The 22,981-nt window shown below is 46.0% G+C and overlaps 1 protein-coding gene across 14 annotated transcripts in view; it reads left to right on the top strand.

Moving 5' to 3' along the window:
* CACNA1A (calcium voltage-gated channel subunit alpha1 A) overlaps window positions 1-22,981 on the top strand; it is a 1,308,076-nt gene that overhangs the window by 362,837 nt on the left and 922,258 nt on the right. For 10 of the 14 annotated variants that reach the window (XM_086961948.1, XM_086961965.1, XM_086961957.1 and 7 more), the window contains exons 4-6: window positions 2,553-2,582; window positions 9,019-9,110; window positions 9,762-9,914. In XM_086961948.1, the coding sequence (XP_086818074.1) occupies window positions 2,553-2,582; window positions 9,019-9,110; window positions 9,762-9,914 (275 nt within the window). The remainder of the gene's footprint in view (window positions 1-2,552; window positions 2,583-9,018; window positions 9,111-9,761; window positions 9,915-22,981) is intronic. The other 4 variants (XM_086961990.1, XM_086962030.1, XM_086962039.1 and 1 more) reach the window with 1 other exon arrangement.

Below are 22,981 nucleotides of genomic sequence, written 5' to 3'. Positions count from 1 at the left end.
ACCCAGCATACGAACGACCCCTTACCTATGCACCTACCTTTTTGGGCTCTGAGGAAAGGAAAAGGTTTGTTCTCCTATTCCTTGCCTTATCTTGCTTCAGGGTTGCCTGATTTCTCGATGGTGAAAGTGACCAGTAGCAGTTCTTCCTCTTCTTCGTTTTAGAGCTTGCAGACTATTTTATGCAGGAAGACCTTCCTCTCTCTGAAGTGTTGCTGCTTTCATAGGTGTTTCCGTGTGTGAATATCACGTGCAGTTCAGAATCCGTGCAGACCCTTGGGTCAGTTCAATACTCTTATTGATGCCTGTTTCATGTAACTGTGTGTCAACGAAGTGCTTAACTTACATGAAAACACTTATGTGAACACCTGACTTAGTTAACATTCTTTGAAGACATCTAACTTATGTTATACCTTTGTGGACACTCGGCTTTGTAAAACACCCCTGTGAGCACACCTGACTCAGTAAATACCTGAGTGGGTACCTAGCTCGGATAAAAAATCTGTGATGACATCGAACTCAATAAATACCAGAGTCGGCAGACGCCTCAGCTACATCAGAAGAGCAGCCAACAACAGTGGTCCACCTTCAACAACAAATGACGCCACCAGCCCCAAAATACAGCTTGAATGCCTGGAGCAGTTTGTTTTTGAGACCCTACTCCACCTATGGTTTGAATCTTCCTCTCTGATTGTTCCCAACAGATAGCTGCCTACCCTCTTCCTCAGAACCCTTACCTGTGATCTCAGTCAGTGTTCGTCTCTGTCACTAATCTTATTCCTACTAATCTTATGTCCAACCTGTGACCTCATTGAACTTCTACACTTATGATAATCACACATAGGTAATGCCCTGTCTTGACCATGACTGTGAAAACACAGCATTCGTACTTAGAGCCTGCCTCACGAAGTCTGTCCATAGCATTCATCGAAGCAGGCAAAAGTGAATTAAGGTACATTCTAATATTTGGTGGTACGGCGTAACTCTATCGGTTGATGGCCATCCAGCATGGAATTGAGCATAATGTCATAGAGTAGTGTAAAACCTCGTACTCCTGCAAGACACATAGCACTAACTCGGTCATCAGGTCAACGCCATCAACAATTGTGCCTGTGCGTTGTGCTTACTAAAAGCAATTACTACAATCCTTCCCTACATCTGCACAAGCCACAGGGGCTTCATCTTCCGAACACTAAGGGCTCTGTGCATGTGCCACTCAGTACTGAAGAGCGCCCACCCCCAGTACATACTGGATAGCGGTCATCCCCCGTCCATGCCATGGATAGCCCATCCTCAGCCACATTATCAAGAGCCCGTCTGAGGGCTTTGCCGGCACTTTGTGTGTAGAGGGGTCTGCTTTACCCCTCATCGGTTCACTCATTGACTGCACCCCTCCATCTGAAAGCACTTATGTACACTTTGGATATCATGCAGTGTGATTAACTGCCATTCACCCAGGCCTCATTGAAACTCTGCCCCCCATTCAGAGAAATTTGCAGAGTGTAAAAAGTTGTGTTAAATATACTTATCCCCAGACATTTTACACGATTTTACTTTTTAAAGCATTGTCACATACCACTATACTGCACAAGAAAGCCATACGCAGTTCACCAACAAAAAGCTAGTACTTACTACACAACTCTAAAGAAGCATGAGGAAACAACTTTTTTTCACATGTAATTCACATTTTAAAGTTACATTTGCAGTAACCTGACATCAAAAGGTGCAGTAATGTAACACGGCTTCTGGGGTTTTACGCATACTTTCTTCCTGTGTTTAAAGTAGTGCGTCCATCATCAGAGTTATTTACTGTGACAGCCATCCACCCACGAGAGGACCACCACCCCACCCCCCTCTGTCTCACTCTCTCTCTCTCACACATCAGTGCTGATCCTGGTTTTCTGGTCTCAAGGGCACTATGTGAGTCGAAGGATGTGCTCTGCTCAATTTCAGCTCATGCTTCCGCACGTGGAAGACACCTTTCTGTATAGTTAAGCTGTGTAAGGTTTCCAAGCTTCATGTGTGCTCTGTGAATAGCTGGATCTGCCCTGCTGCGCTTTTACCTTTGTGTCTATTTAGGACCCTACCCTCATGTGTATCAAAGCTGTATCCTGGATTGCAGGCCTCATCGCCACACTATGAATAGTTGTGTCTAATCCATGTGTATATTTGTGTTGCACCCTGGTATGTAAGCCTTTTTGGCACTATGTGAATACTGGGGTCTGCTATGCTGCTCTGTCGCCTCATAATCCCTTTCTCCTCTCCTGCATTGCTATGTTTGTCTTGTGATGTTTTTGTGTCTGTATACCCACCCTGGAAGTCATAGGGACCCCCCGCCCCCCCCCCCCTGTTTTGTAATCTCCCCCTTGACTGCAGGCCCCTTGGAATTCTGATAGTGGTCAGGTGGGCCCAGGACCATGGTTTGGTGTAATCAGCTAGAAACTCCATGCTGCACTAGGGACCGTGGTGGAAGTTGGTTCAGAGATCACTTAGGAGCAGGAATTGACAACTTCTCTCCAAATTTTGCTATTAAAAGTCACATATCCTCTTTGCAGGTTGCTGGGAAAACGGGAGTTGAAAGATATGTGAGTAGTCCAGGTGTAAAAGTATTTCAAAGGGTCACGGTGCCCTTTTCAGACATATCATTAATGGTAATTAACCACCACTAGCTTAACGGGACGCACTGACGGTACAGTATGTGGTGTATACTCTTTGGGTGTATATTTTCTACTCTACATGTGTATACTTCATGTTCTCCGTGTGCATGGGGTTTTCTCTGTGACTGTGAGAGATGTATCGTTGGTGAGTTGTGTATCTTAAGTGTGTCACTTGGACTACGAGTGGTGTTCCTTGAGCACACTTTATGCATGCTGTGTGAGTGTGGTTGGTGTACATTCTTTGTATTTAGTTGAGGTATGTTCTGCGAGATTGCATGACGCATTTTCTGTGTGTGCAGTTGTTGAATTTCCGTTTAACGCTCTCAGGGCTTGATTATTGAGTGCTGTTGAAATATATTCTGTAAGTGCACTCTGTGTGTGTTGTTGTCTGAGTGCTTTCGGTGAATGTTCTAGGAGTGCAGTTGATATTGTTCAGTATATATGCTGAGGATGTGGTTTGTGGGTGCATTTGGTCTATTTTCTGTGAATGCAGTTGCTATAGATTGTTTAAGTGTCAGTGGGGAGTTTACTGTACGTACAGATTGTATATGTTCTGAGGGTGCAGTTGTTATGTTCAGTGGATGCATTTGACGTGTTTTCAGTGTGTGCATTATGTGTATGCTGTAGAATTGTAGTTGGTCTACTTTCTGTTATGGCTATTGGTGTACTTTTTGTGAGTGTAGTTGGGGTATGGTCTGTGAATGCGGCTCTGATGTGTTCTATGAGAGCTTTTGGGATTTATTCCATGACTGCAGTTGGCAAAGTTCTTTCTTGGATAGCACGTCCTAGCTCCTTTTCTGTAAGTGGAACTAGCACACTTTCTTAGAGTGAGGAGGTGTATGTTCATACACAATTAGGGCCTGGTTTAGATCTTGGCGGACTAGTTACTCTGCCACAACTGTGACGGATATCCCGTCTGCCGGAAGATAAATCCCATAGGATTTATATTTTGGCAGACGGGATATCCTTCACCGGTGTGACGGAGTAACCCATCTGCCAAGATCTAAATCAGGCCCTTAATATTTTTATGTGAGTGCAGTTATTAAATACTCAGGGAGTGCATTTTCTGTATAATATCTGAGGTTCCTGTTTTGTTATTACTTTTAGATGTTGTGTATGCTCTGTGAGTGCTATGGGAGGTTGTTCTCTTAGTCCGGCTGGACTATATGTTCTGTGAGTGCACTAAATGTGTGTTCTCTGAGTGCAGTCAGATCATGTTCTGAGTACAGCGGGTGTATGGCCTCTGAGTGCAGTTAGCATATGCTGTACAAATGCAATTGGTGTATGTTCTGCAAGGGTTGATGGCCTATTTTCTGAGTAAGGGTGGCACACGTCTTTGTGTGAGAATGATGGACAAAGGCCTGGGCGATTTTTATGTTTTTTTTTCGTGAAAAGCATTTTGTGACACAACTTTGCTTTTCGTTTCCTCGAAACAATGGGGAAAATGTGCCAAAGGTAAGCCATGAATGAAAAGTGACATTTCATGAACGTTGCGGAGAATGCTGAAACGTTCGTGATATGTCGTCGAAACAGCAAAATCCCACAGAATTCCATGGAACTGACAGATTTTGCGTGTTTCGAGTTTCACATGAATGTTTGACCCAGGCTTTGGAGCCACATTGATAGCACAAATGCTGTATTTTGTGTAAATGGGAATTGCACGTTCTGTGATCAGATTCAGATATGTTTTCTGTGCGTATCTGTTATGCATTACCTTCTAAGAGCTCAGGTGTAGTAGCGCAGATTGCGTATATGTATTTGTGTGCTCTTGTTTGAGTGTGTTCAAATACTGTTGGTGTATATGCTGCCAGTGTACCACTGTTGGTGTATCCTGTGTGAAAACTTGGTATTTGTATGTTCTCTGAGTGCGAATTTGGAGTGTCTTAAGTGAGTATGCTTATATATTCTAAGACTTTTCCTCTAACGCTCTTCAAGTGTTTCTGTGTGTCCTTGAATGTGCTCTGAAGTGTCCTTTTCTATGTCTTTGACTGTTTTGTGTCTTTGTGACTTTGTTCTTCACTATAATGCCTGGCTGTGATTGGGTTGCATGAGCGTATGTTTCTGTAAATCTGTGACCTTTCCATATGTTTGTGCTCTGCACACCCGAGACTGTCTATGCCTGTGATTTTATTCTATTTGTCTGTGAATGTATTCCTGATCGTGTTTTTTGTTTGTTGCTGTTCCCTATATTTTTGTAACAGTACTGTGTGTGAATGCTCTGTGCATGTCTGTGACTCTGCTCTGCATATTTGTATGTGATTGTGTTTTTATGTCTGTGTCTATGTTATGTTTGTCAGTTATATGGCTGCTTCTGCTTTGTCTCCGTTTTCTGTATCTTTGGCTGCACTTTGTATGAATCTGCTGCCTATGACTGTGACTGTGCTCTCAGTGTTGTTACTGTGCTCCTTCGTTCCTTGCTATGCTCTCTATGCCCGTGACTGTACTCAACATGTTCGTGTCTCTGCCATATGTACGTTATACTGTATATCTGTGGTAAAGCTCCTCATATATGTGCCTGTATATGTGGCTGTACTTCTATGTGTTCGTGATTTTTCTCTGTATGTGAATGTAGTTCCCTATTTCTTTGAATGTGATCTTTATATCATCGGCTGTTCATGATCTGTTTGTGATCGAACTATCTATGTTCTGTGATTGTTCTGTTTGTCCTGTAGGTGTATTATTTATTTCTGTCACTTTATTTTGTTCTGAGGATGTGCTTTGTATAGTATGTCTGTCATAGTGCTCTGCATGCTGTGATTGTGTTTGAATGTCTGTGACAGTAGTTTGCTTTGTGACTCTAGGCCTGAGCTTCTGTATGCCTGTGCTCTGATTGTCCGTAACTGAACTGCCTGTGTGTTGTGGCTGTGTTTTAGTCGTGTTGTGACGGTAGTCTGTGCATCGGTTTGCCTATGGTCTCTCTGTCTGTAACTGCACACTTCTTTATGGGTATGCGACCCTTGCTCTTTGTGCCTGTGAATGTGTTCTGTGTGCAATGCAGGTTGCATGGCTGCCACTGTATTCTGTAACTGTTTTCTACTCATGTGTGTTTGTACCTTGTTCTGTTACTGTGCCCCAAATGTCTGTCATTATGGGTATCTCTGTCTGTTATTGTACTCTGTTCTTTGACTGTTCTGTGTGTCTGATTGTGAACTGCCACCGTAGCTGGTCTCTTCTGTATCTCTACATACAGTAGCTGTGTCTGCTCTGTTCTCTATCCCTGCACGTGCACTAGATGAGCGCCCTGCCGTGGAGTCTGGTCTGGGTACCATCTCTGTACGTACAGTACTACTTTGGACCGATGCTCTGCATACAATGTCAGTGCCTTCATTTACAAGAATTATAAAGACTTTGCAGCGTGACACTACATGTGATGGAAACAGTGCACCCCCTTGGACAGGAACAAGCCAGGGTTTAGACTCAGAGGTAAGACCATAGAGAGTAGACCCAAGTATAGAAAGGCCAAGCACCCTAAGGAGAAGGCTGAGGGGCCTGCCCATTGATAGAAGGGAGGCACTGTGTACTCTAAAGGGGGGCATTCCTAAAGCAAGCCCTAGATGATCTTATGTTCACACATACACGTCACCGCAAGGTGGTACTACCAACTCACCGTCACATGATATGCAAAAGGGATACGCACACTGCGCAGGAAGTAGTGAGTTTAAGATAAATACACATCAACAAAGTAGCAGGGACTATTTCCTGTCTGATAGTATGAGCTTTAAATTAGTACATAGCACAACAACACTGCAGGTCTGGCTCCCTTTAAAAGAACATGAGATCAGGGCAAGCCGGAACCACAGCAACATGTCAGGTGTAGGCTACTGTAGAAAAGTATGAGCGCAGGGTACATACAGACTCTGTCCGTCGTAGGGTCTAGATTATATACCATGATATAAGTTTAAGATACTTTCACACGCTAGTGAGTGTGTAGGGTCTGCCTTATGTTCCATATTCTGAGTTCTACATACACAATATTGTCGCTAGCTTGCAGGGCCACAGTGCTGTACTGTGGCATGAACACAGCACCAGATTGTAAGAGTTTGCTTCTATTTCATGTAATGAGTTCAAGGTACGCACACACTACAGCAGAACAAAGAGTGTGTATGTCTAATGAAATCAGAGTAAGTGCCCACCACATCAACTTTGCAGGTTCGACTCTCTTTACCATGCTTTGTGTTCAGACACATACACACCACAACTAGATTGTATGGTATGGTTCCCATTCATGATCTAAGCTCAAATATGTACACAGCAGAACCAGGCTGTATGACCTGGCCCTCGTAACATGAGACGAGCTTTGAATATGTGCACACCACTGTCAGGCTGCAGAGCTTGGTTATTAACTAATGTCATGGAATTGTGAGATGAACACGCCACAGCCTGGTTGTGCAGTTGTGTGGGTGTTTATTGCTGGTGCACTGAATGATCTCAGACTGTACATACACAATACTAAAGGGTAGTAGTGAGTTTATCACATAAACATACCATAGCGAACTTATTCAAAATTGTGAGGGGACATATACAGGTAGCCTTTGCTTGAGGGGTCTTAATGGAACAGGCTGATGTTCACGATTACTGCATTTTGGGATTTCTTGAGTAAGTTAATAAGGACGTTCAAAAGAGTTGCCATAGAATATTATAAGAAACCTGGAATTTGAAATGGAAAAGCAAAGGAAAACGTAGCACATTCTAAGAAAATGGAGATAGCTGGATTTGTCCGTAGCTAAAATATGTGAGCTTGGAATTGGGGATGAAGATCACAGAGAAGGGGTGAAAGAAGCACTAGCAGAATGCCCCAGGGCGACCAGAAGAGACTGAGGACATGGTAACCAAGTATGTGGAGTGAGATGTGGTAGCAAAGAGGACATATCTGCCTCATGAAGACAGTGAGGAAGAGGCCCCAATAAAGTATGTGGTACACAAACTCAGATCAGCAAGCAGTGGACCACATGGACCACATCAGAGAGGACGGAATTGAAGATAAGATAACAGAGGGCTGGGATGTAACTGCTGCTCGTTGATCCAACTAGGATCCAGGATCAACCAGTACCAGAAACAAACCCCTAAACAAAGGCCCCTGGAGAGAAATGTAGTGTGAACAATCAAGGGTACAGGAAAGATATCTGTCTGTAGGGGTAAAGGAAGGCTCCTTTTAAACGTGTTCACGGACTAAGGTTGTACTAGGGTGGGGAACAGGAGTCTTCTTTACCATAGCGGAAGGGATATTGGGTTATTTTCTGGTTCGAGGTAGTGGTGAGGAATGTGAAAGGAGCGGTGTGCAGTTAAAGGCATTGGGGCCAGTTCCCTTCCTTTCTGTGGTCGTTCACCTCATATTTACTTTTGAAGTCTGGCATTAAGTGTTGGAAAAACAAATGGAGGCCCTGAGGTCTGGACAGAAGGACAGTTATCACTGATTGTCTACCTCTTTATCACAGGTAGAAATCCGACACATAAGGCCTTGAATGGAGATGGAAGATATAACCCTGACTGTGGATTATCGGAATGTCTGTGAGTGTGGAATGAGTCTGGGATGCTCAGAGTGTGTGGAGCCAGCACCACATGCGTGGGTGCTATCACGCATATGTATATGGGTCAGTGGCCGTGTTGTATGCCTCTGAGGAGTATATGTCCTTTTGTTCATGGCTGTGGTGTACATTCTGAAAATGTTGAAAGATGACATGGCTCAACAAGAGTGCAAAAAGTGGATTCAGTGAGTGTGTAGTATGCCTTCTGGGAGTATGCATTGGTCTGTGATTGGTAGCGTGTGTGCCTATAAGAAAGTGTTTCTGCTGAAGCGCATTTTGTAAGTGAGTTTGGTTGAAGACAGGATGGTTTGGCACTTACTAGTAGCTTCACTGTTTTTAGCTGGTGCAAACAGCTGGGGGCATGGTATATGTTCTGAGTGCATGTGTGTGTGTGTTTCTCCATAGCTTGTTGAAAGGTTGGGCATGCAAACATGTTAACATGAATTTCTATCTCCCCAGCTTGCATGAACTAACCGAGATAGCAGCCCAATCGTTTTTTGTCATTGCATTCGTTTTTTTATTATTTAAAAAAAAGAATTATGCCATTTTCCACTCCACTGTGTGCAGTACATTTGTTTCTTATTGTTGCACAGCATGCAGCGACGATACTGCTAAAGTAACATTGCCTGACCATTCAGGCAGACAAGCTGTCCAGTTTGCCGGAAGTCCTTGCTTGTGTGATTTTATCATGCATATTCTTTGGGAGCTGGGCTGTGGTGTATGTGTGCAGGGAGGGGCGATGGGAGTTAAGTTAATTCTCATCCCTCCAGCATATTCCGTCAGTGCTGTGGTGTCAATGAATTGGTCTGTTTTTCTAACAGGCGTTTCCTCTCTTTCAGGATTGTGGCCACCACGGGCTCAGATTTTGACCTGCGAACATTGAGGGCTGTACGTGTACTCCGACCACTCAAACTGGTATCTGGCATCCCAAGTACGTGACTCGACAACCTCCTCCCATGCTTATCATTGATGAGTGTAGAGCCAGTGGAGCCCTTTTTGGTTCTACTTGCTGGAGAAGAATTTGGGCCTCTGCTCCTCTATGTGATGAACACCCAGACCAAGATATCTTCTCAAGCAAGCCAAATACCCACCCCGGACTGGCTCCACTGGCAAATGGACATAGTGACACTTAGCCAGGCAGAAATAGCTGAGTGAAAAATGTCCCTTTCATTCCTAGACATGTTTTTTGGGAATGTAATGTAAGAGAACATTTTAGGGAGAAATTTCAAGGAGCCATTCCGTGGATGCATCAAGCTTCCACCTGTATCTTTTATAGGCCATGCATCGCTTAACCACAATATTACTATTTTGTTTATTTCTCAAGTTTAGTGTGATTTGTATTGGTAGGTGGAACATTACCTGTTCTTGCTAGTCTTTGAGATTGAGAGGCAGGCATTCACCATTGAAGTATCATTTTGTTGAGTTCAGTAGAAGGCCTCCTTGAAGCGAGGGGGCGTTTGGACCAGATGGATGTCAACTGATGAAGGGAAAGAGAAAACCATCAAGGGTTTGGTAAAATAATGCAGGGAATAAAGTCTGTACCCTTTCTAACAGATTGCCTGCCTTTCTCATCTCCTTGCAGGTTTACAAGTTGTGCTGAAGTCTATCATGAAGGCGATGATACCTCTGCTGCAGATTGGACTGCTCTTGTTTTTTGCAATCCTTATTTTTGCAATCATAGGATTAGAATTTTATATTGGGAAATTTCACACCACCTGTTTTGACATTGTAACAGGTAGGACTGTCTTTTACAATTCCTCATTTTTCCATGCACCAAATTATGTCTCTTGTGTTTAAAGTATGTAACTTTCATTTAATTTTGCACACAAGTCCAGGTTAATAGAGACTAAAACGTTTTCTTGTTGTTGTAAAAGTATACATAGCTTTGTGGGGTTTGATCATGTGCTTGTTACCATTTTGAATAAGATTTTGCTACAGACCTGGAACTTTGGCCCATAGTACTCTTTGAGTAAATGTATTCTGTGCACGCTGTGTGGAAGGATGTCTTTTAGAACTGCCTGTAGCAGAATCTTCACAATTGGTCAATTGTGCTACTTATGTCGCCACCAGATGCCTTCTTAGTTTGTACACAACCAGAGCCATTTTAAGGCATGGGCAAAACGGTCAATTGCTCAGGCCCCCCAGCTTCAAACGGCCCCCCTGGGAAGGTGATATCTCTCTCCCCTATCACATCTATTCCTCTAACTCTACCTCTCAATATAAAGTGAGGGGCTTTTGGGGCTCTGGGCAAGACATATATCAACTGTTTTTGTTTGATTCAGTTTCTGAAAGTATGCCAAACTTTAAGATTTTGGGTACTGTGCAAGCTTAAATTACCACAAAAAGGTTAATAAGATTCAACATTGGTCCAAATAAGGGGACTCAAAACATTTATTGCACAGGGCCCCAAAATCCTGCAAGATGACACTGTCCACAACAGAGGGTTACATTCATAATTGTATTAATAATACATAGTTAAGCCGAATGACTATTAAGATTCGGTATATGTTACCCTTAATAAGTGACACACAAGCAGGCTCATTCAAAATCCCATGTTAAATATCATATTGGGTGTAAATTGTCTTCCTGTCCAGTTTTGTTGGACTCTAATTTACCCAGGGTATGTCTCCACGCAAATGCCTCCATTTATTACTTGTAGGAATGTGCAACGAAAAAATGAGAGGGAATTGTTAAAATGTGATATTTTACTGACTTGAGAAACTATAAATGCATGCAGTCCCCCACAACATCCGCAACTTGTAATCTCACTGTAAAAGAGGCCAGAGTAACACCATGACCATGTGGTAACAGCATTTCCCCAGGTAGGTTTCACCAGCTGATTGTACCACGTGCCAGAATGAAGGGCTAAATGTTACAATGTGGCACAAGTGACGTGTCAGAGGATCAATCCCTCCTTCGAAGAGCATTATTCCTTATCTTTTTTGTCCAGTACATACCATATGTAGCGTGTGCCCTTTCTCTTAGTCAGCCGCGGTCCATGCAGTTAACAGCGGTGGGGCGGTGGGTCCGTGTTCAGGTGAGATTTCGAGGGATGGTGCACATAGAAAATTATTTATTGATTTATAGTTCTCTCTGGTGTCTATTTGAACACCCTATAACAAATTCTTTCTATGTGGTGGGATGGGGCAGGTGTGCTCCAGATGCAGAGTGCTCCAGTTTTTGTATTCTAATGAAGATCAGCCATGATCCAGATTTGTGAAAAGATGGCCCTTTCTTTCTCCGTTTTCCTAGTCCACCTCCCATGGGAGTCCCAAACGTCTTGGAGATGGAGTGGCCTAATTAATTCCCTCCCCAGCCGAGGGAGCTGTTGACGAAAGGGGTGGAGTTTTATTCGTTGTTTTCTGGGTCACAGGACTTGCCAGAGAGAGACGCTTTTTTGCAAGGGTTTTATTCAGGAAAAATAGGGCATGATTTACAAAATCACAAGGTTTGTGATTGCAGAAAACGATTTTACTATTTGTAAAAGCCCCTTTAAGAATCGGGAAAGTCTTTACAACTCTTAAAATTGATTTTGTGTCCCTGACCAACTCACAAGTACTAGGGTGCATGAAAAGGGCCACCCACTCCTATCTGCGATTTGGAGAGGGATTTATCAATGGTTTGTAGCCTCGATTGCAGTTGCATACCATTTAAGGGGGTGTTATGTGATTCTCAACGTGTACGATACCCTTTTGGGAGATCTTTCCCTTGGAAATCTTGACAGCGGTCTTTCTGAAATTATTCTAGGAGGCATGTAGAGTATATGTAAAGGTCATTTATTCTTCCTCATCCAAAATAGATCTGTTTTCCATGAGGACCAGCCCCCAACTGATTAAACCATAACATTCCAGGTTCTCGCTATAGATCACACATCATATCAGCAACAACACATGTAGGTGCTGTGAGAAGTTGGCCCGATATGCAACGTTCGCTATTCTAGCGACCGCTATGTATCGTTCCAACGACCCTTATGGTGTTTGGTTGTAAGTCAACCTATAGACCAGCTATCCTAGTAGCGTGGATACGAGCAGTCTAAGGCTAAAGACTCGAGAGGGCGCGTTAAGCCAGCTGTTTACCACACATGTACCCCTTGAACACCCAGTGAAAGGACACCACACAAGTGTTATGAAAATAAACAGTATATTTATTAAGAATCACAACAGCCCTGTACTCTTTATGAGGACAGGGTACTAAGCACAAACCAAATCTCTTTAGCAAATACTTCAAGTGCACAATTAAAACAAGTGTCCGAGGACACGGAACGATTAAGGTCTCGGGCGGACCCGATAAGGCAAGTCGGAAGCGAGGGACTCAGGACCCTAGAGTAAGGAGGCTATGCAGGCACCGAAATGCCGAGTTACCTAGCCACGAGGGCTGCGGCTGCACAAGTCTTACAGGCGTCGGGGTCTTCGCTGACGAGCCAGGAGCCGGAAGAAAAGGAGTTGCTGGCCGGCGACCAGTGCTGAATAGTTCGTAGAGATCCAAGCCTGGATCGGAGATGGAGGAAACCTGAAAGCAGAGGGGACCAAGTTCGTACTACTAGCCAGTAGTCAGAAGGTACCAGGAAGGCACCGGTTGGCCGTCACCTCGACCAGGTGAGTGGGCGACGCTAGGCTCTGCAGTCTCACGGACCAGGAGGCGTTGTCGGCGACCACGGTGGAGGTGCGAGCTGTCCCACGAAGGATGATGCTGTCGGCGTCGCTGGGCCCAGGATGGGGCAACAAGCCTTGGCAGATCTCAGGGCCACGTGGTGGGCCTAAGATGGCGTCTTGAGTGGACCAGGAGGGTCCGGGGTGCTTCTCGCAAAGATGGAAGCAAGGGCCAGTCTGGAGCAACCAGACCAGCAGTGATGATTCTCGGATGTCGTCACAGAAGGGCACAAGCCAGCGGCTAGTGACCAGACAACGTGCTGAGCAGCGAGCAGAAGGGCCCCACGCAGATCGTGGAGATGCTGGGAGACTGCACTTCGGTGCTGGAGCGGCTCAGGGTCGGGGCTTCTCGGACCCCAGAGCACTCACCAGAGAGTTACCTCGATGGTCGTGCTGGTTTTAAGAGCGTGCAGGTTCTGATGATGGCCGGTCCCTCGAGGTCTCGTCGCACCCACAGATCACAGCTGAGCTGATGATGTGGGTAGAGGTCAGAGGTGCCAGGGAAGCCGGTTCTCGTCGAGCTGGGCCGTCGGATTCCTTGAGGAAGGACTTACAGCAAACCGCAGAGTTCTTAGTTGGTGCCCGCTGATGCAGGGTGACTACTCCTTAGTCACAAGGGAGAAATCTTGAGAAGAGTCTTGAATGTCCTTTCGTAGAAAGTAGTTCTTGAATCAAAGATGATCTAATTTGGAAGGGTCCCCGCTCCGGTCTTTATTCTAAAGAAAAGGGGTGGGTACATGACTAGGTCCTGCCCTAAGGGTGGGACCAGGAAGGGGGGTAGTTACACCCCTCTCCCCTGCCGGACTTTCCCCAGGCCAGGGCTGTCGCCCCTGGAACTGGTTCTAACCGGCAGATGCGTAGTGAGCACCGGGGTGCCACTCCGCAGTCACCTTCTCGCCAAAGCCCTACCTACCCAGAATACACAAACCCTGTCTGGGACGGTGCGAACAGCGCCCTCGACAGGAAACCCTTTGTCCAAGTGCTCCTCGCTGGAAGGACTCCCAGCAGCAGGAGGTCAGACTCGTGTCTGTGGTGGCAGCATCCATTTTGTGGAGCTGAGGCTTCAGTTAACTTTAACCGGGGTTCACAGTTACGTACATGTCGTGTCCCTCTAGAAGGGTGGAATGCTAACCTCGTCGCCAGCATTGGTGAGAGGGCAGCACCCCGATTCGTATGACACCTTACTCGACATGCCTGGGTAACGCGACACCGGAGTTACCGATATGGTACGCGTTACCATGGAACAGCTATTGGGTCTTGATTCCGCAAGCTGCAACCGGGCTCGGCTCGGGCCTGAACCTAGCTCACACGAGCCCACGCACTCTGCCTTCAGGATCGTTAAGGCCTGCCATAGGAGTGACTGATAGGAACTCAGGTGTCCATTGTATGGTTAGATATAGAGCTACTATACCTAAAGCGAAGGGTGGTTACACGTCTTCGCCCCAGCTGTCGTGCAGCCAGTTGTGTCAAATTTAGGAGGCCAGCCAGGGGTGGCATAATACATGCTTCAGCCCCTGGCGGCCCTGGGTACACCTATGCCCTGCGTTACGGGGTCTGATAAGGTGGCCCAGTACCAATTGGTAAATGCACCTAGGGTACATATCGTAATTTAGAAAGAGAACAGCCAGGCTGTGGGTCTGATTAGCAGGCCCACAGCCAGAGAAAGTCGTAAACCAGTGAAACAAAAGCAAAAAATCTGGGTGATCATAGGATTGCAGACCCTACTCTCCTACAGGTGCTATACAACATAACCCCATCTCTTCCAGTAACAATGGGGTAATACATATGAGATATCAGTTTGTTGGAACAATAAAAAGGTAACAATGAGGAACAGCCGCCAAAGGTGAAATAACTTTGCATCATGTAACAGTAGAACATAATATTAAAAAAACAGGTGCTATAACTAATGGGAAGGGCCATGGTAGATGCCCAAAGGTATATCGCAACATATCATAATCTTTTAACAACATAGGAATCTTTCTGACTCTTTTTACAGGAAGTTTCTTGTTTTCATTCATGCTGTGGTCTCTCTCCATTGTAGTGTTCATGCTGAGGTCAGACTCCACCACAACATCCTTTTTTGCTTTAAAAAAATCTCTGTTTATTGCATTCTATATATTTTCATTTCTTAAAGCATTTACATCGTTCGAAACATTTCTCTTGTTATCACTTTAATTACTCGTGTAACATTCACTAAGGTATTAATTAACAGTTATAATCTTTTCTTTCAATTCAAGCTCCCTTTCTTCACATGAATAGCTTTTGTCTGTGTACAGGTCTGTAGAGCTGACCTCATCAGATTCAAGTTATTTACCAGACAATACTCTAACATAAAATTAAAACAACTTTTGATCGCTATTTCCTCGTAGTTATTCCTTCCATCTCTCCGTTCCTTCTTTCATTTTGTATTACTCTCCCGTTCAGTGTACAACTGATAGTGTGTCTTCTCGTAATTCACCCCGTTTGCTTGCTGAGTTAACGCTAATCCACCGCTGACTCCTTACGTAGATCAGCCGACACCACATACTTAAAAAAAATTATTTATTTTTTGAGTTTTCTGATCATCAAAATAAGAAGCAAAAAAGAGAAATAAAAAAAATACAATCAAAATATATACTCAAGAACATTCAATATTGCAGCACATTCCAGATTACTTGAAAATCGTTCAGCCAGAGTTGGCAACCAACCAGTCCAATCTTAAGGCTCCTTCGCGCACCAGGTAAGTGTGTGTGAGTATGTTGGCTGGGGTGGAGGGGTGTTGGGTCTTTACATGCAGTTCTCATCAGAGGTTTTTTTGCACCCTACTCACGCAAGTAATCTCTCAAAGGGACCCAAATATCTTTCGGCTTGTTCTTTGGGGGAAGCAAGAGGTAATATGTGTCTAGCTGATCTTGGCAATACGTGAGGTCATGAATCCATGCTGCCACTTCGGGTGGATGTATCTTTCCCCAGTGACACACCTCCCGCCTTTTCGCCATCAGCAGGGCTATTGATACATTTTGCCGGTCTTCACATGCGATAGATATCATGTACACAGCCTATCGGTGCTAGCTTAGGCGATGGCCACAGTTGTTTCCCAATCATTTATGAAAGCGTCTAAAAGATTTTGTGCCAATATTCGGCTATCGGCAGACAGCACCAGGCACAATTCATCAATCAATCAATACACTTGTAAAGCGCACTACATACCTGTGAGGGTCTCACGGTGCTGGGGGGTGGGGGTGGGGGGGGGGGGTCAATGCTACTGATCGAAGAGCCAGGTCTTGAGGAGTCTTCTGAAGGCCAGTAGGTCTTCGGTCTGCCGTAGGTGGGTGGTGAGGGTGTTCCAGGTCTTAGCGGCCAGGTGGGAGAAGGATCTCCAGCCGGTGGTCCATTTTCGGATGCGGGGGACTGTGGTGAAGCCGAGGCCGATAGAGCGGAGCTGGCAGGTGGGGGTCTAGAAGGTGCGTCGTCTGTTGAGGTATGTTGGGCCGGTTTTGTGGAGAGCTTTGTGTGCGTGGACGAGGAGCTTGAAGGTTACCCTCTTGTTGATGGGGAGCCAGTGCAGGTCTCTCAGGTGGGGTGAGATGTGGCTGCGGCGGGGTATGTCAAGGATCAGATGTGCCGAGGCATTCTGGATGCATTGCAGTCGTCTCAGGAGCTTTGCCGAAGTGACCCCACCCCGGATACACCTAGAGTCCGCTCTCAAGCCCCAAGCACAAAGCTGAAGTGGGGTACTCTATACCCGATGCAAGAATTAAAAAGGAATAAACCTGAGCCAACCATTAGGGTCCAATGCTCCAATTTGTGTAAAGCAAAACGTCCATTCTTTAGGGGTAAGTGGGACTCCCAAGTCTATCATTTCATGCAGCTTTTTCCCCCTGTATTAATAAGGGTGCTGAAGTCTGTATTGTTGAGTAACCAGATGTATACAGGACATAGCTATTAACAGGACTGAAACACTTGGTACTCAGTAGGTGCCATTTGGAAGGCGGGGTATATTATTTTCATTGTGCATGGAACTGCTTATACAGAAATACATCTAGGGACCCTCCCTGTCTGTCACAGCCGATTCCGGCAATAAGGTACCTTCCGGTAACAAATCTCCCACTGATGTCACCTCTCAAGCTGCTAGCCTAGCCAGGGTGCGGGACCAGAAGGCCACTCTCACATACTTAGGAAAATGCAACACTTTCTTTATGGTAACAGCGTTTACAATGCTGTCAGAACAACGCAGTGCCATTTCAAGGCAGGCACTGCAACGAACGTGTCGTTACCACATGCTCCATTACAGCGCACGTTATTACAACAACTTGCTTTAGGGAACTCATTGTTGAATTTTAAATCCAACACCTTCCCTACTGTTGCACAGACTGAAGTTGGAATAGTAAAATATACTATTCCAAACTCCAGCACTTCCCTAAAGCAAGTTGTTGTAATGGCTTGCGTTGTAATGGAACACGTGGTAATGACGCGTTCGTTGTATTGCCCGCGTTGTAAAGGCATGCATTATAAACGCATGTGTGAATACGTGGCCTGTTCCTTTCTTTATGTGCCACAGATTGCTACCTGAAAGGGCTACTGCAAACTCTCCTATCGGACCACTTATATGGCATCAAAAAAATGCAAATCGCTTTTCCCAACTTCTTTTCCAGTCATCTCATCCTGACCCAGACTCCAACTCTGAATGGAGTCACCTTCCTCTCACCTATCTCCTCACCGCAAGCCACATCTTCCTTCCTTTCTCCACAATAGTTTTTTTCCTTATCATCCAACTCGGTCACGACTTGGAGTAAAATTCCCTGCCTCTCAAACGCTTATGCGGTATCACTCCTGTCACAACATTAGGGGTAGAGCAGTATGCCCAGACCAACTCTGAAATGCATTCTTTTAATCTCCACCTTCACACAAAACTAGCCTCATGCCATCTTTCAGCACGCTAGTCCACCTATTCGCTAGCCTGTTACTTTGTGGCTAAAAACAGATGTGCTGATTTGTCTAACACCTAATGCATTCAAAAAATTTCTTAATTTCAGTTGAGGTCAGTTGCACCCTGTTGCCAGTGTCCGTTTCTTAGGGCACACCCTTTCTCATGAAAAATTCCTTGAGGAATTCATTGTGCTTTGTCTCTTTTTCTTTACCAAACATTACCTCTAGCCAACCTGAGTAATATTCAGAGCGGCCACTGCAATTATGTGATTGTGCGGCCATGGCATTTTTTGTGCGGCCCACCTAGGGCTCAACGCTTAGCAGATTAAGAAACTGGGCCGGTGGGCGTCGGATGCATTCAAAGGATACATCCACCATGCCGGAATCTGAACTGTGTTTCTCCAGTATTAGGGGTGTCTTTCATAGATTCACATGCTTGAATATTCCCCGTCGTCGAAGTGGGAGTCCCACGGTAAATAAAATAGCAATAATGCTAAAAATATATATATATATATAATATATAAGAATATATAAAGTATTATATAGGTAGCAAACTGAAAAATATGCACTTAAAACCTTTACAAAGGTTACTACATAGGAATGCATTAGAGAGAAAAAACTCATTTGTAACATATCAGTGTCATTATGTTAGTCCAAACTGCAGCCAATCAGGCTCAAGCACCCTCTAGAACCTTCTCCTCAGAAGCTCAAGCCCTCAGATTTTCTACCGCACGTCGTGTGAAGGGAGTCTCCCTGAGCTCTGCTCAGTTCTTTTCAACTTATCTACTCTTCTCAGTTTTTTCAAAGATGTCAAGTAAGAAGTCTTTATTTAGACCTTGTTCCTCATGTGGGAAATTACGTTTATTTGAGAAAGACCCACATGACAAGTGCATTTATTGCTTGTATCCTGAGCACAAAGTGGTTGATTGTAGGTTATGTAGAACTTTCAATCCTAAAACCCTTAAGGACAGGGAGGCTCGCCTCCTTTTATGGCTTAAGCGCCTTCAAGATAAGGACGCTGTTATTTCTGACGCAGAAAGCCTTCAGTCAGCAACTTCTTCTGTGGCTTCTAAGCGTGGCAGTGTTCAGGAGTTGCCATCTCCTTTCCTGAAGAAAAGAAAGCTGGCTTTGACTGTGGCTACAGTTCCACCTGCTGCTTCTGTGCCTGTGTTTCCAACGCCCACGAGATCTGACTCTCAGGCGTCGTTTCCAGCTTCCATTAAAGTGGTTACACTTCTCACAGCGCGGTCGTCGACGGGCCCGTCGACGACCACTCCAACAACGAGATTAGCTGCTGTGGCCTCGTCTACGACTACAGTCACGACGACATCGGCGTCGTCATCGTTGACGAGAACTTCGACGACAGCTCTCTCGTCGACGAGAGCCTCTGTCTCTTCCATCTCGTCGACGATCCCTATCATATCGTCGACGAAAAAGCCATCGTCGTCAGTCCCAGCGTCGACGAAGGCCTCGTCGACGAGGTTCCCGTCGACGGCAATGACGAAGCTCCCGTCGACGAAGGTACCGTCGACGGAGGTACCGTCGACGAAGGTATCGTCGACGAAGACACCGTCGACGAAGACACCGTCGACGAAGACACCGTCGACGAAGGCACCGTCGACGAAGGCACCGTCGACGAAGGCACCGTCGACGAAGGCACCGTCGACGAAGGCACCGTCGACGAAGGCACCGTCGACGAAAGCACTTTCGATGTCTAGGATGCCGCCTGCAATGCAGTCACCGTCGGAGGTCCAGACGACGTTTTCCGCATCGTCGACGATAGCGTCATCAACGGCCTCGTCAATGAGCAAGCCAGCGTCAGTAGGACCTAAGCCTTCAACGTCCACGGAAGCTCCTAAAGAATTATCGTCCATGGAGACAGCAACTTCCGGTTCTTCTTCCTTTGCCAACATGCCTTTGGTGGCCATGGACACTTCAGTTTCGACTGTACAGTCCTCATTCAGTAAAGAGGAAGGTTCCGCATTCCACCTTCAATCCCCTGCTCTACAGCCACCACTTCAGTTGTTCGTCTCTGACCATGAGACTGAATCTGTTCCAGATGACACTGTATATGGGGATGCACAGAGCCCATCTGAGTTAATCATTAAATGCCAGGACACTTCTTCGGAAGAAGACGAGGAGGAAGAAGCCGAACAGGTAGATGAGCACGAAGATCAATGCGTGCAAATCCCTATGACGTCAATTCCAATGACACTTTTTTCTAACCTCCAACATATGTTGGACGATTATAATAGACGTTTTCCACCTACTCCTCAAGGTACTCCGATTCATGAGTCTACTGATGTAACACTTTCACATCAACCACGACATACTCCTCCAAGGCAGACGACTCCGTCAGTACATTTGAGTGCTCCTCTGTCTACCAATCCACTTACTGACACTGACTCAGAGCCAGAGAGAGAGGAGGGAGAGGTGTGTCAGGACTCAGAAGGTGATCAGGATCCCCATATGGCGGAGTTTGATGATTATCGGGTGCAAACACCTTCTCCTCAACAGGTCCCTTCAAGTGATTCACCTCCTGTGGACATTGCTAGTTTTCATAAACTTATGGACAAGGCGGCGGACCGCTTCAAGTTGACTAGGGTTCAACGTGATGAAGACTGTTTTCTGTATGATTTCAAAAATCAACCGTATAAACAGGTACATACAATTCCAATAATTGAATTTATTTGGAAGGAAGGTCAGAAGATTATGAAGGCTCCTAACTCCTTGCCGGCCCAGATACCTAGATTGGAGAAGAAATACAAGGCTCCAACTGGCTCACCTGCTTGTCTGCTGTCTCACCCGAAACCAGATTCAGTTGTGACTCAAGCAGCACAACGTCGTGCACGTAATCCTACGGCGCCTGTCACTTCCCCTCCCGATAGAGAGGGACGCCGATTGGATGCAATCGGAAAGAAATTTTCATCCATGGCTTCAACTTCGGCCCGTGCTGCGAATGCTCTTGCAATTTTGGGTCGTTTCGACCGACAAATGTGGTCAGACATGTCCGCTTTTCTTACGCAACTTCCCGAGTCATCGAAAGTGGAAGCGCTCCAGGTCCTTCAGGATGGTCAAAGGGCTTCGGAGGAGATCATAGATTGTGCTGTGGATGTGGCGAATACTGCATTCCGTATCCTGGCCAGTGCGGCGGCGCTCCGACGCCAAGGATGGTTAAAGTCTACTTCTTTCAGGCAAGAGGTCCAGTCAATGATCATAGACATGCCGTATGATGGCGAATCTTTGTTCGGTTCCCAAATTGATGCTTCGTTGGAAACCATAAAAAAGGATACCGACACAGCGAAGTCGCTTGGGTCATTACAATTTAAGAAACAGCCCTTTCGTGTTGCACGGGGGCGGGGCACCTCGTCCAATTTTAACAGAGGAGGACAATCTCAGTACCGCCAGTACAGTCAAGGAAACCAACGGTACTCGAACCCTCAATCTGCTCGCCAGCAACAATCCAGGCCTTATAGAGGGAAGTCCAGTTATAGAGGGGCCAACAACACCAGCAAGCGACAATGACTTGCCAGTTCAACAGGATGTTGGAGGTCGAATCTCGCAGTTCTACTCCCAGTGGTCTCAAATAACATCAGACCAATGGGTGTTGGACATTGTGCGCAAGGGTCACGCCTTGGAATTCACAGAGTTTCCTCCTCCATCTCCGCCTTCGGGTCCGCCACCTCCCCATCTCGAAGAACTACAACATCAAGTTCAACTATTACTAACAAAGGGAGCGGTCGAAGTGGTTCCTCTATCACAGCGGGAGAAAGGCTTCTATTCGAGGTTCTTCCTCATTCTAAAAAAGACGGGGGAGTGGCGTCCCATTATGGATTTGAGGTACCTCAACCTCTTCCTGAAACAACAGTCCTTCCGCATGCTAACATTGTCGGAAGTCTTGCGGTTTCTCTGCAGCGGCGATTTTTTGACCACAATAGACCTACAAGACGCCTATTTTCATGTACCAATCATTCCTCAACATCGAAAGTACTTGAGATTCAAAGTGGGACGCAACCACTATCAATTCAAGGTCCTGCCGTTTGGCCTCAGATCAGCTCCCCGTGTGTTCACGAAGGTTCTGGCTCCGGTTATGGCTTACCTGCGTCTTCAAGGGGTACAGATTTTTCCTTACTTGGACGATTGCCTGTTGAAATCCCAATCCGCAAGTCAGCTGCATCACGACACACGCTTGTGTCTCACCCTCTTCAATTCCCTAGGGTTGACCATCAATGTAAAGAAGTCACATTTCACTCCTCTCCGAAGCAGGACATTCCTCGGAGCTGTTCTAGACACGGACGTGTCGAAGGCGTTCATCTCTCCCGAGCGGAGACTGAAGATAGTTCATCTGGTCTCCACCATCAGATCAAGAAAGTCAGTTTCTGTGCGAATGTTGAAGTCATTTCTGGGGATGGCATCATCGTGTATCGCATTGATCCCAAATTGCAGATTACGTACCCGTCCTATTCAGGAAGAATTGGACCTACAATGGCGACAGGTTTCTGGGTCGTTCAACGACCAGGTGACAGTCACTACTGGCATGAGGGACAGTCTACTCTGGTGGGAGCGACGGTCCAATCTGAACCAAGGGGTCTCTTTCCTGCTCCAAACTCCAGATCTGACATTGACAACGGATGCGTCCATGGACGGATGGGGAGCCCACCTCCTCGATCTCTCCATCAAAGGAAAGTGGACGGCGACGCAGAAAACCTGGCATATCAACAGGCTGGAATTGCTGGCGATCTTCCTGGCGCTGAAGGCCTTCTTACCGGTGGTGCACGGAGAATCAGTGCTGGTTCAGACGGACAACACCACCAGCATGCACTACATGAACAAGCAGGGAGGCACGAAATCTCAGCCCCTGTCTTGTCTGGCCCAGAAGATTTGGGAATGGGCAATTCGTCACCACATCTCCTTGACCGCGGTCCATTTGCCGGGAGCGTCAAACATACTAGCAGATTCCCTAAGCAGGTCTGCGTCATCCACTCACGAATGGGAGTTACACCAGCCGACTCTGGACCTCGTGTTCCACCAATGGGGTCATCCCAAGCTCGACCTATTTGCAACGCCAGTGAATCGAAAATGCCAGGCTTTTGCCAGTTGGCATCCGCATCCGGAGTCCAGCGGCAATGCCCTACTCATGGATTGGACCGGCCTATTTGCATATGCGTTTCCACCACTCCCACTGGTACCAAGGACGTTATGGAAGATGCGCAGGCAACCCTGCCGTTTGATCTTAATCGCCCCA

The sequence above is a fragment of the Lissotriton vulgaris genome, chromosome 1_1, assembly GCF_964263255.1.
Source record: "Lissotriton vulgaris chromosome 1_1, aLisVul1.2, whole genome shotgun sequence".
NCBI lineage: Eukaryota > Metazoa > Chordata > Amphibia > Caudata > Salamandridae > Lissotriton > Lissotriton vulgaris.
This window is presented reverse-complemented; position numbering and strand designations above follow the sequence as displayed.